Source organism: Dermacentor albipictus, chromosome 10 (genome assembly GCF_038994185.2).
Source record: "Dermacentor albipictus isolate Rhodes 1998 colony chromosome 10, USDA_Dalb.pri_finalv2, whole genome shotgun sequence".
Classification (NCBI taxonomy): Eukaryota; Metazoa; Arthropoda; class Arachnida; order Ixodida; family Ixodidae; genus Dermacentor; species Dermacentor albipictus.
This window is the reverse complement of record NC_091830.1, coordinates 68,804,370-68,824,333: the sequence shown is the minus strand read 5'-3', so window position 1 is coordinate 68,824,333 and position 19,964 is coordinate 68,804,370. Positions and strand designations below refer to the sequence as shown.

Genomic DNA, 19,964 nt, shown 5'->3' with positions numbered 1-19,964 from the left:
TTGATAGGGACGAGAACGGGTCTTTTGAACGGGTCTGTCGTGTCTCGTTCTGTTCGAAGGCGCTGTTTGTTCGCCGAAATACGGAGAAAGGTTACGCTCCCACGTGTCATGTGTACGAGCAATAACACACCTCAACGTACACTGTCCTGCGCACTCTCCAAAAAAAGTCTGAATTTCTTTTTTAGTAAGCAATATTGAGGCTACGCTTATATGCCAGCTATACCATCACGCTGCATCGTCACAGTGCATCTTCGAAGCACAGCGCTAAGGGCCCGTATTTTGTGGCTGGCTGTCTTCAGCGGCCGGTGCAGAAGGATACTTGGGAACACTGTGCGCAAGATATGGCCGCTGTTTCCTCGACATTCTATATCGCCGTTTCCTCGGCACACTCGAGAAGGCACACTCGACATCTCTGGAAAGGTCAGGGTTCAGAAAAGGCCGCAGCAGCATAGACAAAACGATTAGCCTTGTTAACAGCGTAAAACTCTACGAAGCTGCATACTACATTACTATCGGCGATGCTTTCTTATACGTTCTTATACGTTCGTTGGAGTTGTGTATGTACCGCTGAACCTCGGACTACATGTCCAGAAAAGAAGGTGACACAGCTCCGCACGCATTGCAATGAGGAACTCAACACGGCGGTGTTCTCAGTCTCACTTTATTTAGCATCTCTCTCATTGGACTAGAGAAGTGCATTCCCACATGGGGTGAAATCTCTTTGTGAGCAGATGACATTTGTATATGAAGCTGTGGTGACAACATATTTGTTCTACATGCAGCGTTCCAGAAGGCCATAACTTCTACTGAAAATTTCTGTTTTGACGAGGTCTAAGAATGTCACCGGATACCTGTGCTGTCATTGCTTTCACTAGGCATGATGTTTCCCGCTACACGTTAAAGGTTGCGCACTCTGGCATTCAGTATGTGTCAAGTCACAAGTTTCTGGACGTGAAAATCGGCATACTAATGCAACAGACTGTACAGGAGCTGTGAGTACCAAACAAATATATAAAATAAATAATTATTGAGACCGTCTCCTCGGACGCATGCCACGCCGCTGCTCAAGAAAATTCGGAGCGCGTTGTCTTATGGTTTGTAATTCTGGCCACAGATGCTAAGATTTCGAAGTTCTCCACACCCTCTGCAACTATTGCTTTCATACCTTGCATGCATTGTATGACCTATCACGACAGAGCAAATATGTGCAGCAAATTATAATGCCCAGCCCAAGAAGCTAATTAGCAGACGACATGTGAGCAGGGAATGCGTCCGCCTGAGATCCACAACCACGCAGCGACACCACTAATGGCGTATCTAGGCCGCGCTGAGTGCACCAATGAGGTACCACCTGCTCCCGCGTTCTCGCTCAGAAGTCACATGACTGCGTGCACAAGCTGTTGTTCGGGACCTCGTCGCGTGCAATAAGTGCATGTATTTCCTTAAGGCCCCGAAACTTGTTTGGAATCCCGCGCAACAGCGGCTGCCAGGTTTTCAAGAACGGTCCAGACGTGAAGAAAGCCGCACGTAAGAATAACTGGTGACCCAAATACATTTTTTCCTATCAACTGCGTCAAGAAACGTGGGTGAAAAGTATAGAAGAGAAAAGGGAGTGATTTGGAATCTTTTATTATGGTCACGTTCAATTTTGTTTTGTGTGCATGCTATACGATGTCTTTACCGTCGCATTATCTTTCCATGAACTTGTACCCTGTTTCCCCGAGACATCACGTGCTTCGCATATTCCATGCCACGAATATCTGCTGTGTGCCTCGTGCTTCGAGCTCAATGTTCTAATCTAACCTCGCATGGGCAATAGTTGGGCAAAGCCCATTGCCGAAGCAATGTTGAAGTGACGCGCCGTTGGTTGTGTCGCGTTATCGCACAGGCCTGGAAATATTTCTTTTCAAAAGTTGTTGGTTATATAGCTGTCGCGAAAGGAAGGGAGAACCGAGGGGCTCGATTTTTGTGTTGATCACATCCGTACGAAGCCGACATATAATGAAAGCCAAAGAAAGCATAATGGAAGCTATTTGTAGTTTTTTCAATGAATTCTATAAATAATAAATTAGAGGTAACCAAAACTATACGAAAAAATCTTGCAGCCAATGGGAGGCGAACGCAGAACCTTGAGTGCAGCGCAAGAAATTATTACAACAGTAATGGTGCTTGAGGGCAAATGATTACGCATCAGCAGGCGGCTTCTTACAGAACCGAAGTTGCCATCTTGGTTCGCTAAGTTTCTTACAGGATGCTGAATACAACGAGCCGCAACACTATAGTTGCAATGTCTCTTAACAGCTCTAACGACGTCTCTGAGATGCATGCGAGTTTAAAAGCAGTGAATGCGTTTTGTTAAAGTAACAATGTTCGCGGGACTTCTTTGTGCAACCAGTCACGGAGGTCGGAGTTATACGATTGAGCTAATTCTTCCTCTCGGATGGCACTGGTTGAAATCCGAGCGACAACCGTTCCACGTGGCTTACTGACACATATGACGTATGACAAAACGCAAGAAAGTACTGAATTAACTCCAACAAAATGTGTTAGTCACTGCAGCGACAACTAAATTTCTTAGTTCTCAAGGCACCTATGTTGTTATGCACTTCTGACTTTTGCATGGATGAAACATTCGAGACGTTTCTCACATTACAAATTTCGTAATGATGGCGCGTTATCCTATAATGTGCTGGAATAATGCTTCGTTTTTTTTGGGGGGGGGGGGGTGGTGCTGGGCCCCATACAAAATAAAAGTAACGTAATTCATTGCAAATCTATTGCTCGCGATCTTACGAAAGTATTGCCAGAGTAAAGAAAAAGGAAAAAAAAACTCTAAGACGGGAGGCCCGCTTACCGCATTGTCGGTGGAGTCTGAAAAGAACGCATCACAAGTTCATTATGTGCAGAATATGGCATCAGCTTACACATGAAATTTTGTATAAAATGTCGAATGCTCAAACAAAGCGTAGAGCAAAGTTCAAAACGAAGCCGAAAGCTCCACTCCCAAGTTAGACATTAGAGATATGATGCAATGCTTACCCAATTCGGACATGGCTGCGGTAAATGACAATAATTACGTGCAAAGTGAATTTCAAGTATGCCGTTGAAACACTACATAAATTCACGATCCTAAATATGTAAAGCACTCTAAAAAGTTTACACCTTTTGGGTTACATTTTGCCCCCACACAGTAATCGCCATCTGTCTTGCCCGCATTTCCTTTCTTTAACGCTGCGAACCCGGGAACTCCTAGTCACGAACCGCTTGCGCGTTATCAGCTTGACACAGCATTCTCGACAGGAAAGTAGCGAGGGCCGAGTTTACAAGAGAGGAAACGTAAGCAAGGCAGATGACAATTATTGTTTGGGGACAAAGTAAGCGCCAAAGGGTGTAAACTTCTTTTAGAGTGAGGAGCTCACAAGCGGTTCCACTAATGAAGAAGATACGACAACGGTGCTCTCATTATAAGGGTTACAGTGTTTGGTGTGCCAGGATTGTCTTCGCAATGTATTCCGTGTCTCTAGGGCATACAGAACGCCATTTTGTTGCTTCGTGGTTTCTCACGCTTACCGATAAACAACGCCGAAGCATCTAATAGCGTGCTCAGCGCTTGTCAAAAGAAACGGTGCCGAGTGACCACTGCCGACGCCACAATATTCATTCAACTTCCTCTTGGCGCGTTCGCACTGCTCAGAGACTCTGACGCGGTAGACGAGTTCTCGTTCTCACTCTATGTGCTTTATTTAAATATCAAGAATTCCAGGAAAGCGACAAGACACTGAGCCAGGACGCGCGAACAATCGAAGTGCTCGGCTTCTTTGTCGACGAGGGCTGCATTTCGAGAAACAAGCGTCTTCTTTAAAAGTGCAATTGTTTCTGTGTCTCAACGTATCACGACAGCTCTGACTCAACCACGCACAGGTTTAGCATCCGCTGCTGCGCCGACGACCAAATCAATCGGTCGCTCTGTTCAGCTGTGGAAAGGATTTAGCCGAAGCTACGAAGCTGAATTGACTCGTTGGCTCCGCGCCAACGACTTTCTTGCTGCTGTGCACGAGGTTGCGGGTTCGGCCGCTTGTAAACCCACCACGTAAATAATAGTCGCTTCGATGAATGTAGCGGGTCCCTCGGCACCTTGACACTGCTGCATCGTGTAAATAACCTTTGTCAACGGTACATCTACTCTCAATCTTTTCTTTACCCGCCGTGGTTGCTCAGTGGCTATGGTGTTAGGCTGCTGAGCACGAGGTCGCGGGATCGAATCCCGGCCACGGCGGCCGCGTTTCGATGGGGGCGAAATGCGAAAACACCCGTGTACTTAGATTTAGGTGCACGTTAAAGAACCCCAGGTGGTCAAAATTTCCGGAGTCCCCCACTACGGCGTGCCTCATAATCAGAAAGTGGTTTTGGCACGTAAAACCCTATAATTTAATTTTTCAATCTTTTCTTTCGTCAAGTGGCTCTAGTGCAGTCTTCTCAGCATTCGCGCAGGCCTGTACACACCGACGGCGATTACGGAGTGACAAGGACGTTCGTGTACTTACGTGCAATATTGAGAACCGAAGTCGTCGGTGAACAACCAAGGTGCCGATGTCCCCAGCGCCGATGAAAGGAAAGACTTCCAAGACGTAAACAAACGGCGTATTGGGCGCGAGAGGCGTCCGGTCAGAACGTCGCGCACTTCTTCTTCTCCTCGTGATGCCAATGGTGATGGTGCTTCCGTGCTGTGGTGCTCACCCTCAAAGATGCATTGGCCAAGAATCTGGCAACGAGAGGGCACGCAAGTAGTACAGCTATCGAAAAGGGGGCGAAATAAGTAGCAGTTTTGCTCGAAAGCCGAAGCACGGATAGCGATAGCAAAGTTTCAGACAACTACAACAAGGGGCTCGTAGTCTTATAGGGTATATAAATTGCAGTAAACGTTCGCTTAACAATTAAATTAACAAGCATGGTGCCGCGACTCCAGCAGCAGGTGAACGTGAACAGATCTCACTCGATGACCGCGAACGCTCGCTGCCACAACGCTGGCGTGATGAAGAGCGCCGGCAGCGGACAGTGAACGCTTCGTACTGCCTCTCGCTACAGAACGCGTCTCCAAAACTTGAGAATACGCGACTTCCAACACTACGCGTGCGGGACCACAGTGTGCACGAAGCCATCTAGGCTCGCCCTAAACTTTTGCACCCGCCATAAGTTGCCTCCAAGGTAGGGCTCGTGGGCCGCGTATGCGATAAGCCCCGAGTACGCACAGCCATGGCTGGGGTACAGGAGACGATGCGCTCTCCAGGCTCCCCAGCCTCAAGTGACATCGCACTCTTCGGCGATTGCCACACAGATCTTTTACGTGCTTGAGGTGGCTCTCGCTCTTTCCAGGCATTCGACCTTCGTCACCCGAACCTGGCAGAATACCATACCGCGCCTTGTGCGACGCGGGTGAATGCGCGCGCAGAGAACTGTAACATCTCCGCAGCATATCCTGGCGTTGGAGAATGGTTGCCGAAGATGGGAAGACAAGCTGCTTGATTCTGTTCCTGAAGCACGTCAAGCTGTCATTCGAATTCGTTTCCCACGCTTAATAGCCCTGTCTAGCAGTGTAGTAAAGGATGATCCTTGCCCGATTGGAGTGGTATTTGTACAACACCACAATGTTCATCACCTACCTGGCTGGTTTCTGATGAGCCCATTCATATGTTGATAATGGTGTTGATAATGGTTGATAATGGTCTAGCATCAAGAAATTATATAAACGATTGCCTACCGCTTTGTTCTTATATGTCAAGGAGCACACGGTAATATATCTCATGAGGCTATTGTTGAGGCTCTTGAGGCGATTGGCCTTGGAGGTCCTGTTTTTAAATGAGTCTCAAGGTACTTGCTGTTGTTGCAGTTTTTTGTGTGAACAGAGAACACCTGCCGGGGTGTATAACCCAAAGCAGGGTTCTCAATCCCAGCTTCTTCAACCTGGTACACATTGTCGTCGTTGAACATCTGGCAGCTGTGACGAAGGTATCAATGTACGCACATGATGTGCGTGCCTTAAGATGACCTCGCGTGTGACGCATCCTGAGATATGTGCAAGACTTGAAAAGGCGGTCACTCTGACAACGGTTCACCTCAGCAACCGAGGCCTTGAGATCTCATCAGACAAATAAGTGTGCACTGGTGGCCTTCATTCGCAAGCCAATGACCCCCTGGGCAGTCTCTATCAACGGTCATATCATTTCCCGTGCAATGTAGGGCTCACATATAGAGATCTCTCATGCAGCGTTCACGTTACCAACACAAACAGCACCTTACAGCAATTTTCCAGCTGCTCAAGTTTCTGGTGAAAAAAAACCTCGGAGTTGTTTTTCGGTGCAAGGTTGACCCTTGTACAGGACCCTCCTTCTGGGCTTTTTGAGGTATTTCTTGCCTGTACTGACGAACACTCACTCGCAGGCCAAGTCTTCGTGCTCTACAGGCTATTAAAGGTCAGACTCCCAAACTTTATTTTGTTTTGCCAAAACGTGCATCGACCGCGATAACTATTGCAATCGCCCAAGACCAATAAGTACACGTACAAACGCACATAGCAGCGGAAGTGTTGTGAGTGCGCATTAAGCACTCTGTCAGGCACCATTTTCCACCACCTCACCACACTGCCTCTAAAGACGCCGCAGACATAATTTTGTGCTGCGACCTTTGAATATTTCACTAGCCTTCCATCCGGCTTCACTCCTCTAACAAATACATTGATTCCACTTTGGAGTGTAGTTTGATCTGGAGTACACCGCACCTTACCACGAATTAAAAAAAGCCTGAGCTATGATCTCGTGCTCTTAAACAACATTCTCTGCTCATTTTTCACCAGAAGTTCACCCAACATGTGCAAGTACGCATTTATACTGATCGTTCAGCAACTCTCCAGTGTTCGTCTAGAGCCATGGTTGTCCAAGCGAGCGCCACTACTGTAAGTTTCAAGACGTGCCACCAGAAGACATCGATGGTTGCGGAACTTGAAGCTCTTCGTGGTGAACTTCGTCTCATGAACCAACAACAACCACGAAGATGCTCGATATTCAGTGACTCGAAGCCAGTACTGCAGTCTATGCTGTAAGCGATGCGGCACGGACGGCAAGAATAACTGCTGTCCGAGGTCAGAGAACTTATCCGTGCTTTGGTTGACAAGGAGCACCGCATCGCATTTAATTGATTTCCAATAAAACTCGAATAATGCTACTCGGTGAGCTCTTGAAGACAACCAAGAGAAAACGATACCTTTATCCAGGCCAGATGACGCTAGAAAAGCTCTAGTGCTTGTACCAGATATCAAACTTTCCTTGTGCAACACGTAAAGTTGTCGACATAAACGACTGTAGCACCTTGAATCTTCGCTTTGCCTTCTACTATGCCGATTAGAGGCCACTCTGATTTCTGCCATGTGGGCAAGAGTGGCTTTCACGAAGTGTGTGCTTTAGCGTTTGTGGGACTTTCTTGGGTAAAGCCTTGAATTAATGGAGGCATTTTAGATTGAGGAAAGGGTAGTGCAGTGTGTGAGCCTTGCGTAGGTATTCCTCTAGCGCAAAGAGCAGGGAAATCGCTCGTCATACCAATGCGGTCATACTAGCATCGTAACCGTCTTGGGTTTTGTTGTCCTATATACACACACTTGCGGTCACACACACTGTTGGGCTAGTTGGCCTCGCATTATAATTATGGTTGATTAGTGCAAGCTCATAAGGGACAGAAAAAAACAAAGTGGACAAGGATGGACGTCCGTCCTTGCCCACTTCGTCCTTTGTGTCCATTATTAATTTGCGCGAATCTGACGTACTTGTAACGCAATTGCTCACCTTACCCAAACGCATCGGTCCATCCGGTAGTAATACGTAGAACATCCAACCGACGCTATTTGCAAGTTACCTGCAAAATGCCATAACATCGATTCCACAGTGCGGTGGGTGATGATGACGATCGAAATTTCTTAATAGCAGACGAAGTTGTTTGGTCGTCTTCCTTACGGGTGGCCTCCTCAGTCCAGGAAGCCATGGGACCTGGCCGCATGCATTACCAGCTGACGCTGGTCATCAGCGTTGAAGCTGGTGAGCTAAGTCTTCCACGGCTACGCTCTCGTTTGGGGGTATTGGGGGTTAGAGCGATGAAGGTGTTTCGGTCACATTGCCATACGCCATCTGGTAGAGGGTGTTTGGCGTGTGGCACAATTTGCAGCCGTACTCCTGAAGTGTGGGGGTAAATAAAAGCTACACGTTTTTTGTACACTTAAACGGCGTCTGCCGAATATGAAGTACATAGACGCTTAAGCAGTTTCAACAAAGTGGGTTGTGGCCGTCATCAGCCGAATCAGTTCGTTTACAGGGCAACCCGGCTCCTTTCTGCTCGTGTTCAACGTTCTCCTGCAGGGAGCCTTCGTGCAAGCGCTCGGATGTAGGCTGCCTAATGCGTACCGTCGCAGAGATTCGTCGTTATTTCTATGCGGCGTCGCTCGTGCGCGGCAAACATCGCGCTTTGTTTGGAGAGAAGTCCTCGAAAGCTGCTGGAGAAACCTGTTTGACGCGGCGCAGAGACAGTGGAGCCTAACTGACATACAATCGCCGCACAGCGTCCCGCCACTCCTCTTGTCGCAGGTTCACGTAAGCTATACTGAGTCACCCACCCGTTATTTCGTCTGCTAGCCACAGGCGCGCAAGCAGACGACTTTAACGCCTGTCACAAACGAACGCACATGCAAACGAGGTAGAAAGCGAAAATAATGTTTCCAAGGGATCGGCGGCACTCGCTCTTCGGGTGGCCCTATTTGACCCGCCGTTATAGGATGGCTCGAGAAAATATATGCGCGCGGTCTTCCATCCGGTCGTTTCTCAATGACGCCGGCTGGTCTCTTGGTCGAGAGGTCGAGTGGGCACTTGTGTGCGCGCGAAGACGCCGATATAAGCGCGCCGTCCTGCTTACCGAAGTCGCCAAAATAAAACTTGACGTGCGCCGAGAGAAACTCGGGGGTGCACAAAGCGAGGACCATGCACCGTAGGAATTTCACAGCGTTTCTCGTAGCCGCCGTGCTGTTCTACTGTGGATGTGTCGTTGGCGCCCACGGTAAGTCGAGCGTACGGGTCTTTATTTGGAGCTGAATTCTCCTAGGGTATCGTGAACACCCCTTTTTTCAAACGTATCGGGGCCGCGTTGACCAGGCAATCTGCAAGCTATAGAAGGATATGCCATAAGTTCCATTGTCCTGGGGAATGAAAACAACTTTGCAGAATTTGTCCTGCAGAGGGCTGGAGTGTTAAGAGAGCCATGGGATCTGCATCACAAAGCCGAACGATACATATGAGAAAGGCATGTGTGTATATTTTTCACATATATATTTATTTTTTCTCAAATGCTGCACACCGCGTTGCACGTTTCCTCAAATCCGCTTCAAGATTAACGCACACCTACTTGTTTTAAATATAGTCATCCCGTACATGGAAATAACCAAGAGTTGTGCGGAACTGCGTGGAAGCGGTTTAATTGGGTTCTTGTAGCCAGCTTTCGTGAAAATTTACGCCAACTTTATTTATATTAATACTGTGCCATCACAGAACTCGACGCGGTATAGTTGAGTAGTAACGGGGTTCCGCTGCTGAGCTTGAGGTCTCGTGTTCGAATCCTCCAGGCCGCACTTCGATGCAGGTAAAGCGTAAGAACGATCACGTACTAATCTATTCGTGCTCATTACGGAACCCCAGGTGGTCTAAATTAATCCAAGACCTTCACCACGGTTCGCCCTAGTCCCAGTGTTTTTACTTTGGGACGTTATACTTCACGAGCGAATGAATCGATCGCCGCAGGCGACGAAAACTATTTTCGATTTACGTTTCTTGTACCCCGAGGTGGCATTGAACTCTCGGAGGTATCAACATGCTAATTTACTAAGCATTGTTACAACTTCATATCTGTGTTAAGGAAAAGAAAAGCGTTTTTCACAACAAAATAAATATTGTGGTTATTTTCTCTGCCTACAAGAGTACGCTGTTATCAGCGTGTAATAGGGGCTGATGATGTTGATAATGCTGATGATGCTTGGTATTCCTTGGCGACATACAGCCATCTAGCCTGCTTAGTCTAATCATGTTCCACTACACCTTTCACCGCCTAGCAATTTGCGCGTCTGATCACAACCTTTACTTTTCAAAATATGCTAAAATGCCTTAAAGATATTCAAAATGTCAAGAGCCATCTATCCAACTGCAACGAAGAGCGGTGGCGAATGGTCCTCGACTCTAACTCCTGACTCTCGACTTGCCGACCCCGTTAGTCCGACTTTTGTGCAGAATATGCACGTGTGACCTGACTGGCACAACCTAACCTCCAAAGAATAGTCTTGAACCCCGGAACGTCGGCAAGAGGGAGTATACCGCTCGTTATAGAGTGACAAAGGGAGCAGCGCCACTTCCTGGCATAGTATCTCGCCCTTTGTTTCCATACATCCTCCTCACTCCCAAATCACGCAAACTTACGCCCACCTTATCGCCAGCGTATGAAGAATAAGTGAATGGGTGCACTCTTGAATCAATGCGCTAGAACATGGGTGACGGACTACGCTGACAACACACGAATGTTCGAAGCTGAACGTTTCGTGACGATCTACAGAGTAAGCGAGTGACTTGAGATAACATGTCTTCGCTAAACGCTATTGCAAAGTATATTCTTAAAACAGTTGCACTCTTTGAGGTGAATATTTGTCCCACAGCGATAATCGTCATCTGTCTCGCTTGCGTTTCCTTTCTTGAAAACGCTGCGCTCGCTACTTTCCTGTCGAGAATGCTATATCACGCTGGTAACGCGCATGCCATTCCTGGCTTGGGTGCACCGGGCTCGCAGCGTTAAAGAAAGGAAACGCGGTCAAGACAGATGACGATTATCGCTGCGGAACAGGATCTGACCCAAAGGGGTGCAAATGTTTTTAAAGACTGTACGTTCCGAGCTTGGTTTGCAGCAAGAACAAAACTATTCTAAATGAGCGCAACCGCGAGCATTCAGGCAGAAAATTACCAATCTGATAAGGACCGAACCGAGGAACGTTGCCGAGTCAAAAACATGACAAGCTGCTGCTTCAAAGTGGTTGGAAACTAATAGAACTAATAGCAAAAGACCCTGATCTTGATTTAATTGAGACGCGGAAAGTTTGGACGGTTTGGAATACATTTCTATAGTGCTGCTTTAGTACAAGCACCTTATACGCTGTTCTCTACGTTTGGACAGGATGTTATGAGCTCCGAAAGTGCTTACATGTTCTCTGTAGCTGTAGCCAAAGCTTGATGTTGCTCACTCAGTCAGCATGTACGATATCCGCTGAACAGCGGCTTGCTGAACCGCACCGGAGCGTCATTCACATCCACTGTGAACAGGGAGCCATCGGAGGCAGCTGAGACAATCAACGGACATGTCATCACGACGTGTGATCTAACATGGCGGTGCGCACCGGATTGCCGTGAAAATGAACTATAAACTGTTTTCAACCACTATTTCTGACGATAAAACTTGTGCCGATCCGGTGGGCCAAGTTTTCTGCTAATTTGGGCCGGTGATTATATGCTCGTGTTCGTGATGCTGTGATGGTCACTGCACCCTCATCTCAGCTTCGTAATCTGACACTCGCCTCTGATTCTCCCGTGCTATCTGTGTTCGAGGCAGGTCGCACGCATCAGAAGATCCCGGCATCTTGGCAGCACAACAACGGGTGGTTGTTGTATATGTTCACTCAGCGATGGAAAAGCAAGTTTGCCACGAGCGTCTGCGCAATTATTTTATTACTACATTACAATTCAAGAGGAACATTTAATTTCGCCTTTACTTTCCCTGCTTCTACTTTCTGTCCTGTTAATGTGATTGTAACTGTAAAAAAAATGATCAAAGTCAACTCCAGTTGACATCTATGTAATGCGGAGCAGTCTTGTTTTCGTAGGGAATGGTTTTTGTGAATCATAGAACTGTTCTGCAACGAGCGTTTGAGGATATTGTAACGTGTTACGAAATGGTGTAGAGTGCAGCGCATGTTGTTCTTTGTTGTTTTCGTGATACCAAGCGACCCAAGTTGGCGTCCAAAATGTTCGCTGAAGGGTGACATACACACTTATAAAGTGGCCCATGTCGGTCATACCCAGTGGCCCATGCCTGGTAGCACATATACCATACCTAGTGGACCACAGCCACGGGAGAAGCTTACGTACATTTCCGAACTGCGCCACCTTCGGGATTGGTCCAGGAAAACGGCCAGATGCTTGCTACAGAAAAATGCATTGAACGAATCTCCTAGGTCTCCTAGGTCCCGTTCACACATATCGCTCTTTGTTGTTATTGGGCACGGCGGGCTGTGGCCAATGCTATTCCAGTATACGTGCACTGGGAACAGTTCATGATGAACGCCTCCGTTCCTCGCAGCTGGACGTGACCTTCACGGTAGTGGCTGGCGCTCTCCCAGGGCTGCGGCTCCTGCCACCACGGACCAGAGGCTAGCCGCACTGAAGGCCGCCATCGAGACGGCGCTCGCTTCACCTTTGTCGCCTTCTCCAGCCGGCGGCAAGCGGCCCCACGTCTCCGTACTGAGGGCCGGCGACGCCAATGGACTCAAGATAATTCGCAAAGGTATAATCTGCAGATAATTGAATGAATGAATGAATGAATCGATTAATGAATAATTCAATCGATTAATCGGTGAATGAAGGAATGAATCAATGAACATATGAATGACATGATAAATGAATTAATCAATGAATTAATGAATTGATGAACCAATCGATGAATGAATCGATGAATCAAACAACGAATTAATAAATCAATAGTGTTTTCGTAGAGATAAAGAGGCCAATAAAGGTGGTCGGAGAAAAAGTTGATTTTTTGGAGAGTGACCAAGCTCCCGCTCCACTTCAGCGATATACTGGGCAAGTGCCCCTCTCGAAATTTATGCGCATCGGAGTACCTGACATGGAACAACTTGCGACAACTCCCTCCGTGCCTCTCCCCCTTCCCGCGGTCAAGTCGTTCTCCATTGAGGTGACCTTCTCCAATGAGGTCGTGGATTCAATCCAGGCCGCGGCGGCAGCATTTCGATGGGAGAGAAATGGCGAAACGCTCGAGTGCTTATAAACTTAGGTGCAGGTTAAACAATTTCAGGCGGTCAAAATTATTACCGAGTCCTCCACTGCAATGTGCCCCATTATCATATCGTATTTATCGCACGTAATTCGCCAGAACATATTTCCTTTGAATCTGCTTATTCTTTAAAAAGTATTAATCACGCTTTTACCACCACGTGAATGATAGAATATAAATTTCAAAAGATACTCGATTACCGTGAATTGATCCGCTGCTGGTCTTCAGCGCCCATTCAACGATACACTGCAGGTAGTTCCGCGTGTGGACGTTCTTGTCACGTGTTCCGTGTTATGTTTCACTCGTCATCACTAGCAGCCGTTTCAGTAGCACCACAGGCATGAGGACAGGCAATTGTCCATCCTTTGTTTCTATTCTGCGGCGATGCCTACCACCTGGGCTACTGAACAGTGCTTGCGCGCCGGGCCGGATTATAAATATTCCGTTGAAGTGTTAGTACACATGCGAACAGTGTTTTAAAAATATTTTGTAAAGGCTAAGTGTTCTTGGCCCACCATCTTATGGTTTCGCCTCGGTCGGTCGGTTGTTCCCGCCGTGAATATTCAGCATTCTTAAATAAAGAAAAATAAGTGCGTCCGGTGGCGGGACTCAAACCTCGGCCCGCCAGAAGCCCGGTGCTCTAACCATCAAGCCACAAACCGTTCTTATTTTGTGTTTCTTTCATGGCATATATTACTAATATAAAAATTAATGTGTGAAGTATTTACATAGCGGTCAAAACAGTCATAGCGTTTACAAGCACAAAACAAACACCTCAAACTACAATTATTACAGTAAATAGTTATTTAAAAGGTAGGCAGAAGGATACACTTCGTCAACAATGGAGACCAGTCTGGTTGGAAGTGCATGTCTTTGATTACAAAAGTCATTTAGCTGTGAAATCATCTGAATGAAATGTGACTGTGCAGATTCAATTGGCTCTGCATTCCGATCTAAAGTACGAGTTTTCCATAAACTGCGCAGCGCCATAAGTAGCAGCATCTCAAAAGGCACATCTTCACATTTAGGTGGCATACGATATCGTATCGTATGAGGATTTACATCAAGATCTATTTTAAAAGTCCCTTGGAGAAGGTCCCAAAGCAAGATGGTCTCCTCGCATTCAATAAACCAGTGTTCTATAGTTTCCCGTACAATACAGAGATGACGGCTAATCGAAGATACAAAAATACTTTTCCTGCCTAAACAGGCTTTAACAGATAGCGTTTCAGTATGCACTTTGTACAATAATGTTGTGGAATGTGGAGAAATAGGCATTTTACAGGCTCGTGAAAGCACCTCATGTCCAGGTAAGCAGATTGTCAACCTTCGTTGTATCGATCCATTGGGCCACAAACGCTTCTTTATTTGTATATTACATGGGAGCAGAACTCAGAAAAAGAAGACGCTACGGAAATGATAACACATTTGAAAGTCAGGCGAGCAGGCTCAAGCGTCCAACAAGGACGCCCAGTGTGGCGGTGTTCCTTGAGCAGCGTACAAAGTGCGAACGTAAGCAACAGATTCCCAAAAGAACGGCCAAGTGCTTCGCGGTGGTTCAGCGTGCCTGTCAATTCTACTGCGCCAAAGGTTATGCAACATGAACTTGTCATATAGTGGGTCACAGGGATTCTTAAAAGGTAGGAAAGGAATTATGTGTGCTGTGACGTCTAGATATTATTTAAGCGTTCTTTCCAGAATGTCCTACAAGAACATGGCATGCCTCTATTCTACAAAACAATGAGCAATAATTTCAGCATGTGAACACAAGGGGCACTTTGTCGACCACGGCATGAAACGTCCCCTTTTCTCCAACCAGGTTTTGACACGAAGGGCTCCCGAATCTGAATTGAAGAAAAATTTTTTGATCCCTGGAGGAATGATTATTCGAGGGGTACGTTTAAGTACATCTAGGTAATATCATTCCAAATAAGGCGCATGATAATGGGAAACAGGAAGCAATGTCTGAGTGCAGCAGAAATTTCTTTGTGGCAGGCAGTGAAAATATATCCCATACTAAAGCGAGCCTTTAGAATGTGAAATCGTTCAACAAGCTCCTCCATGAAGCCACAAAAAGCCTAAAGTTGGTGCATCTCTGACAAGTGACCACGCAACTAGTTTTGGAAAGTACTTGATTAATCGAAGTTGTAAGATCTGTCTTAGAAATGAGCTGGTTACATCACGAGATAAAAATAACCGTCAGACAAGTAGCCTAACAAGAGGATGAATCAGGCCAAGACTCCCACAGCAAGAGGAAGAAAAACTTGCCGTGGTTGAATGCAGGGACACCGAGTTTGTCGAAAGATAGCACGGTTTCTCTTGCTTTGGGAAATGACACAGACGCTGTTCGGCGCCGTCAGCATTTACCGCATCTGCAATTGCACTACAAGACGACACACAGACGCTGCTCGGCACGGCAGCAGCGGTGAGCGAATTGACCTTCATGCTGCGCCTCACTTCAACGTGAACTAAGCGTCGAAAGCACAGCGCATACCAAGCTACCAGCACTTGGCGCACTCTGTACACATCGTAGATCGCTTTCAAGATATGGTCGCTCACGCGGCGTACGCAGCAGCCGGCGGTAGTAGCAGGCTAAATCCCAGTTTGACCTTGCTGAGCTTGAAGGTCAGATTTACAGAAGCAGGCGTTTTCTGGATTTGTACCTGGAGTATTAAAGCTATCGCTGTAGAAGGTTAACGCGCCGCGTGACATCGACACGTGAGCTTCATACATAAGTAGCGAAGACACGATGGAAAGGTTGCAACTTAAGCCGCGAGCAATGTAATACCTGCAGGACATACATAATTGGAGCTGCCAGGAACACATTGCAAGCTTCAGCTGGGCTAAGTAACTGCCGCACCTGCCAGTTATAACATTACGTTGTGCTTCTGCAACTTCTGCTGACCAGTGTGGATTACCATTGCGATATTAAGAGAGGGGTACACCTAAGCACTTGAAGTCCTGCCTCCGCCGAATACCTGCGAAGTGAGTTGGCATCGTACGACATAGGCCGAACCAAAACCCTGAATTCTTCGCAATGTTAACTGCTGCACAGGAAGCTAAACTGCTGCGTTATGGCAAGGGCAGTCTCCACACTTTCCCTGTCAGCACAAGAGGAGGCTGTGTCATCTGCATAGGCAAGTAGACTAATCTAATTGGATGATGTCGTGAACCCGTGAAAGGTGTGATCCTACAGAAATCGGGCGAAAAGCGGCTCCAAGTACAAAGCGAGTAATAGAGGGGACAAGGGACATCCTTGCCTTACCGACGTCCTGAGGTAAATAGATTCGGATAGACAACCATCAACTATTAGCCTTGTGGTGTGATTAGCATAACATATCGTGACACCTCTAAAAATACGAGACACAGTCTCTATGTGCTCTAACACACGAAACAAGAAGTAGTATCTAACTTTATTAAATCCTTTTGCCAAATCAACCAGAACTATTGCAGCCTGACCTACACTTTCTGCTACACACTCTAGCATAGGCCGGGTAACGTGGATATTGGTCTGGATTGATCTTCCTATAATGCCACACGTTCGATGTTCTGCCACCACTGATCGAATTGCATTTTGAAGGCGACTAGCTTATATCTTCGCAAATATTTTATTATCCACGTTGCAATGTGATTTGGGGTGATATCCCTCAACTTCCTGCAATTTAGTTGCATCACTACTTTTTGAAATAAGTACTGTGCGCTCTTGATAGAGCGTGGCGGGTAGGTATTCAATCCGGTAAGCTCCTTCGCACACGTTAAGAAAGACGGGAACTAATATAGAGCAAAAGCAGTGATAAAATTCCTCACTCAAGCCAGGAGTTTTGCCTTTAGCTAGCGAAGCAATGGTTGCTTCAACTTCTGTGACCCATATGTCTCTGCCAACATCACCACATCCTTCTTGACTGAGCTATGGCAGCAACGAAATAGTTTTTCCGTTACAGCTTCACTATTAATAACTTTATGACACTGAAAAATATTTTCATAATGATCCGTGAACGCTTTCACTATTCTAGCCTGCTCATTAGCAATCATTCCGGCATACTCTATCTCGAACGCTTGCTTCGACAGAGCATGCCAACGCTCATCACGAAGCGAACGACTACAGAGCCCTTGCTCCAAATACCGACAAGTAGGCGCTCGGACTAGTGCACCTCTGTATCTCTGTGTTCATCGTTCGCATTTGTGCCTTAATGTTTTAAATGCCTTTAATGTACTTGCCAGGATGCAGTCATTCAAGTTCGTGTAGCTGGTCTAGCAACTTGCACAACTCTTTATGTTTTCCATTTTTTTCTCAAAAGACAATATGGAAGCTTCTTCAATGGCTATCATTTTAACTTCTTGCTTGAACATCTGCACTGCGCAAAGAGAGATAAAGAACGGCGACTTGATGCTTTCACAAAAACTTCGGCACATGTGAGAGTAACATATTATTAATTTTCCATAAATGCCAACTCATCCACGAACTTTGAAATTCCCGGTTGCCAAAACAAACCAATAACAAACAGTTATCACCGAAGAACACATGGTGCACATTGTAGCCGTATAGTCTAGGCAGAATAGGTAATGGTACATGAATCCGTTAGAGTCTTGCATGATATGTACCTTGAAATGTGTGTAGCGAAATGGGACTTTTCCGTGTTCCTGTACATCAACAAGTTGACCGTCACATTTAATGGCAGTCAGAACGTCAACACTAGCATCATGGCGTTGCCTTGTAGGCGACCGATCCTGTGCACGCAGAATTAAGTTCACCTAAGACAACCCATGCACGATCAGTGCGTAAGTGCTGCGCCAAAAACGCTTCTTTTATTGCATGGAAATATGAGTAATGCCATGCGAACATTATTTACATTACATTTAGACACACCGATGAAAAACAAAGGCACACATGCCACGCACTCCAATGAATGTTCAAAAATCGGGCAAACAATGACAGGCGCCAGATGTAAAATCCACGCGGGAACGGGAGCGAAGGTTCCAACCACACTACGCATTTGAGCAGCCACTTCTCGAAAGACAGCTATCTGTTGCATCATGTATAACACTATACGGGAAAAAAACATGCAAGTACTGGCTAGCGCATTACATATTGATGGCATAGTGATGATCTGAAAAGGCCCGATAAATGACGATGTGCATATCATACACCTCCGAAAAGAAACAAGATGGTTTTGCACCTAAAAGAGCGGCAACGACAAAGAACTTATCAAGACGTGGTACCAGTTCAATTGAAACTATGAACCAGTTGGTCCTACAACAAACTTGGTCCTTCAAGTGGCCGATCACTTGAGCATAGTGAAATTTTGACGAAACTATGGGCTCAGCATTGCGTTCCAACGTGCGTGTCTCCCAGAAGCTACGTAGTCCAATTAGGAAAAAAAAATATTCCAGACGGCACGTCGTCTTCGCGGGTTACGATCAAATAATGGATGATATGCTGACTCAAAAATACAGTCCGTCTTAAGAGTCTGTTGACGCACATTCGAAAACAACATTGCAGCTTTACAACTTATGAAGCAACGCTCTAAATTTTCAGTTACATCCCAAAGCCGGCAATTCACAGGAGATCCAAAAAATACATTTTTTATGCAGCTAAGTTTTCACAGCTAGCGTTTCCCGTTTACGGAAGTACTTCTGCCGTGGCAACTACCTGTGTCAGATGGTCGACACGTGTTGACTATGATGGCCCATACTTACGACGGGGGATCGGTCATGAAGAGCGTCCGCATATTTATAATACTAATGGTCATTTCCTTACAATGGCACGTCCACAACGTATACAACTGGTATCACTGCGTTGCCTTGTAGGCGACCAATGCTATGCACTACACGTACAATTAAGGCCACCTATTGGCCAAGAAGCGAGTGGTACATATCCTACTATCGCCTACTATTTCTTTGAGCTGGTGCAAGCCCATGCAATATTTGTCGCAGTACATAGCACGGGCGTGCAAATGCACATGCGCGCGAGAGTTTCTTTTGCGCCAAAGACGCAGTAATGAAAGGAGTCGCGTGCAGTTGAAGCTACAAAAACTGTCTGTTTTCGCACAGAACCGGGAATGTCGGGCGTCCATATTCCTCCATTAATACAACGTTTCACCGCTTGCTGACGGTGTGACGTTGCCCTTTTTAGTGTCCCATGAGAATCACCAGTAAGTCTCTTGGTGGTTAAAAAGACGTCGAGAAAGGTTGTTGCCCGTAGTGTAGTACTTCAATGAAATAAATTGCTTTTATGCGTACGAATTTATTACAGTATCATTCTATTACACCGACACCTTTCTCGGGTCCCTTATCAATGCTGCGCAGAGGGAAGTTTCAATACACTGTACACAGGTTTGACCAGATTGATCTTTCCGAACAGTTTTTTTACTAAACAGCTCTCTTGCGATACAATGCTGTGCGGACTACAACCCATAAAACCTCCGTGATAACCATGGTATACCAGAAGTATTTCTTAAGTTTCTTTGCTATAGTGGTCGCGGCTGCACGACACGTCATGTACTCCTGAAATGAATTTCGTCCAGAGCGTGCACCTTTTATCCGGGTAGTTTTCATACTAGCCGATATGACGCGTGATATGTCATAAAGGTTACATTTTGCAGAAAATGAAAAATGCACATTAAGCAGTTTATTTGTGCTTAGTTTTAAAGCGAAAGCTTTACTGGCCGCGAACTTGAGATTTCGCCGTGGCCGTGCTCTGAGGAGGCACATGACGTCACACCGCGTTCCTCGTCCTACGCGTTCCTCATCGTTGCGTTCGCCTCCGCTCGCTTCGCCAGCTGCGTCGCATGCCTGATAACATGTCGGAGGATTGAAAAGGAGGGCTCGCGTTG

General features: G+C 46.4%; 2 protein-coding genes across 4 annotated transcripts in view; one reads left to right on the top strand and one right to left on the bottom strand.

Moving 5' to 3' along the window:
- Positions 1-4,679, bottom strand: part of LOC135898504 (uncharacterized) — a 35,878-nt gene extending 31,199 nt beyond the window's left edge. For 2 of the 3 annotated variants that reach the window (XM_065427466.1, XM_065427475.1), the window contains exons 1-3: positions 4,545-4,679; positions 3,040-3,054; positions 2,855-2,871 (exon numbers count right to left, since the gene is read on the bottom strand). In XM_065427466.1, coding sequence (XP_065283538.1) covers positions 2,855-2,871; positions 3,040-3,052 — 30 coding nt within the window. In that variant the 5' untranslated portion in view covers positions 3,053-3,054; positions 4,545-4,679. The remainder of the gene's footprint in view (positions 1-2,854; positions 2,872-3,039; positions 3,055-4,544) is intronic. The other variant, XM_070527885.1, reaches the window with a different exon arrangement.
- A 4,290-nt stretch (positions 4,680-8,969) lies between these two features.
- Positions 8,970-19,964, top strand: part of LOC135898515 (uncharacterized) — a 31,630-nt gene continuing 20,635 nt past the window's right edge. Inside the window, exons 1-2 of the mRNA XM_065427487.1 lie at positions 8,970-9,090; positions 12,421-12,624. Coding sequence (XP_065283559.1) covers positions 9,015-9,090; positions 12,421-12,624 — 280 coding nt within the window. The 5' untranslated portion in view covers positions 8,970-9,014. The remainder of the gene's footprint in view (positions 9,091-12,420; positions 12,625-19,964) is intronic.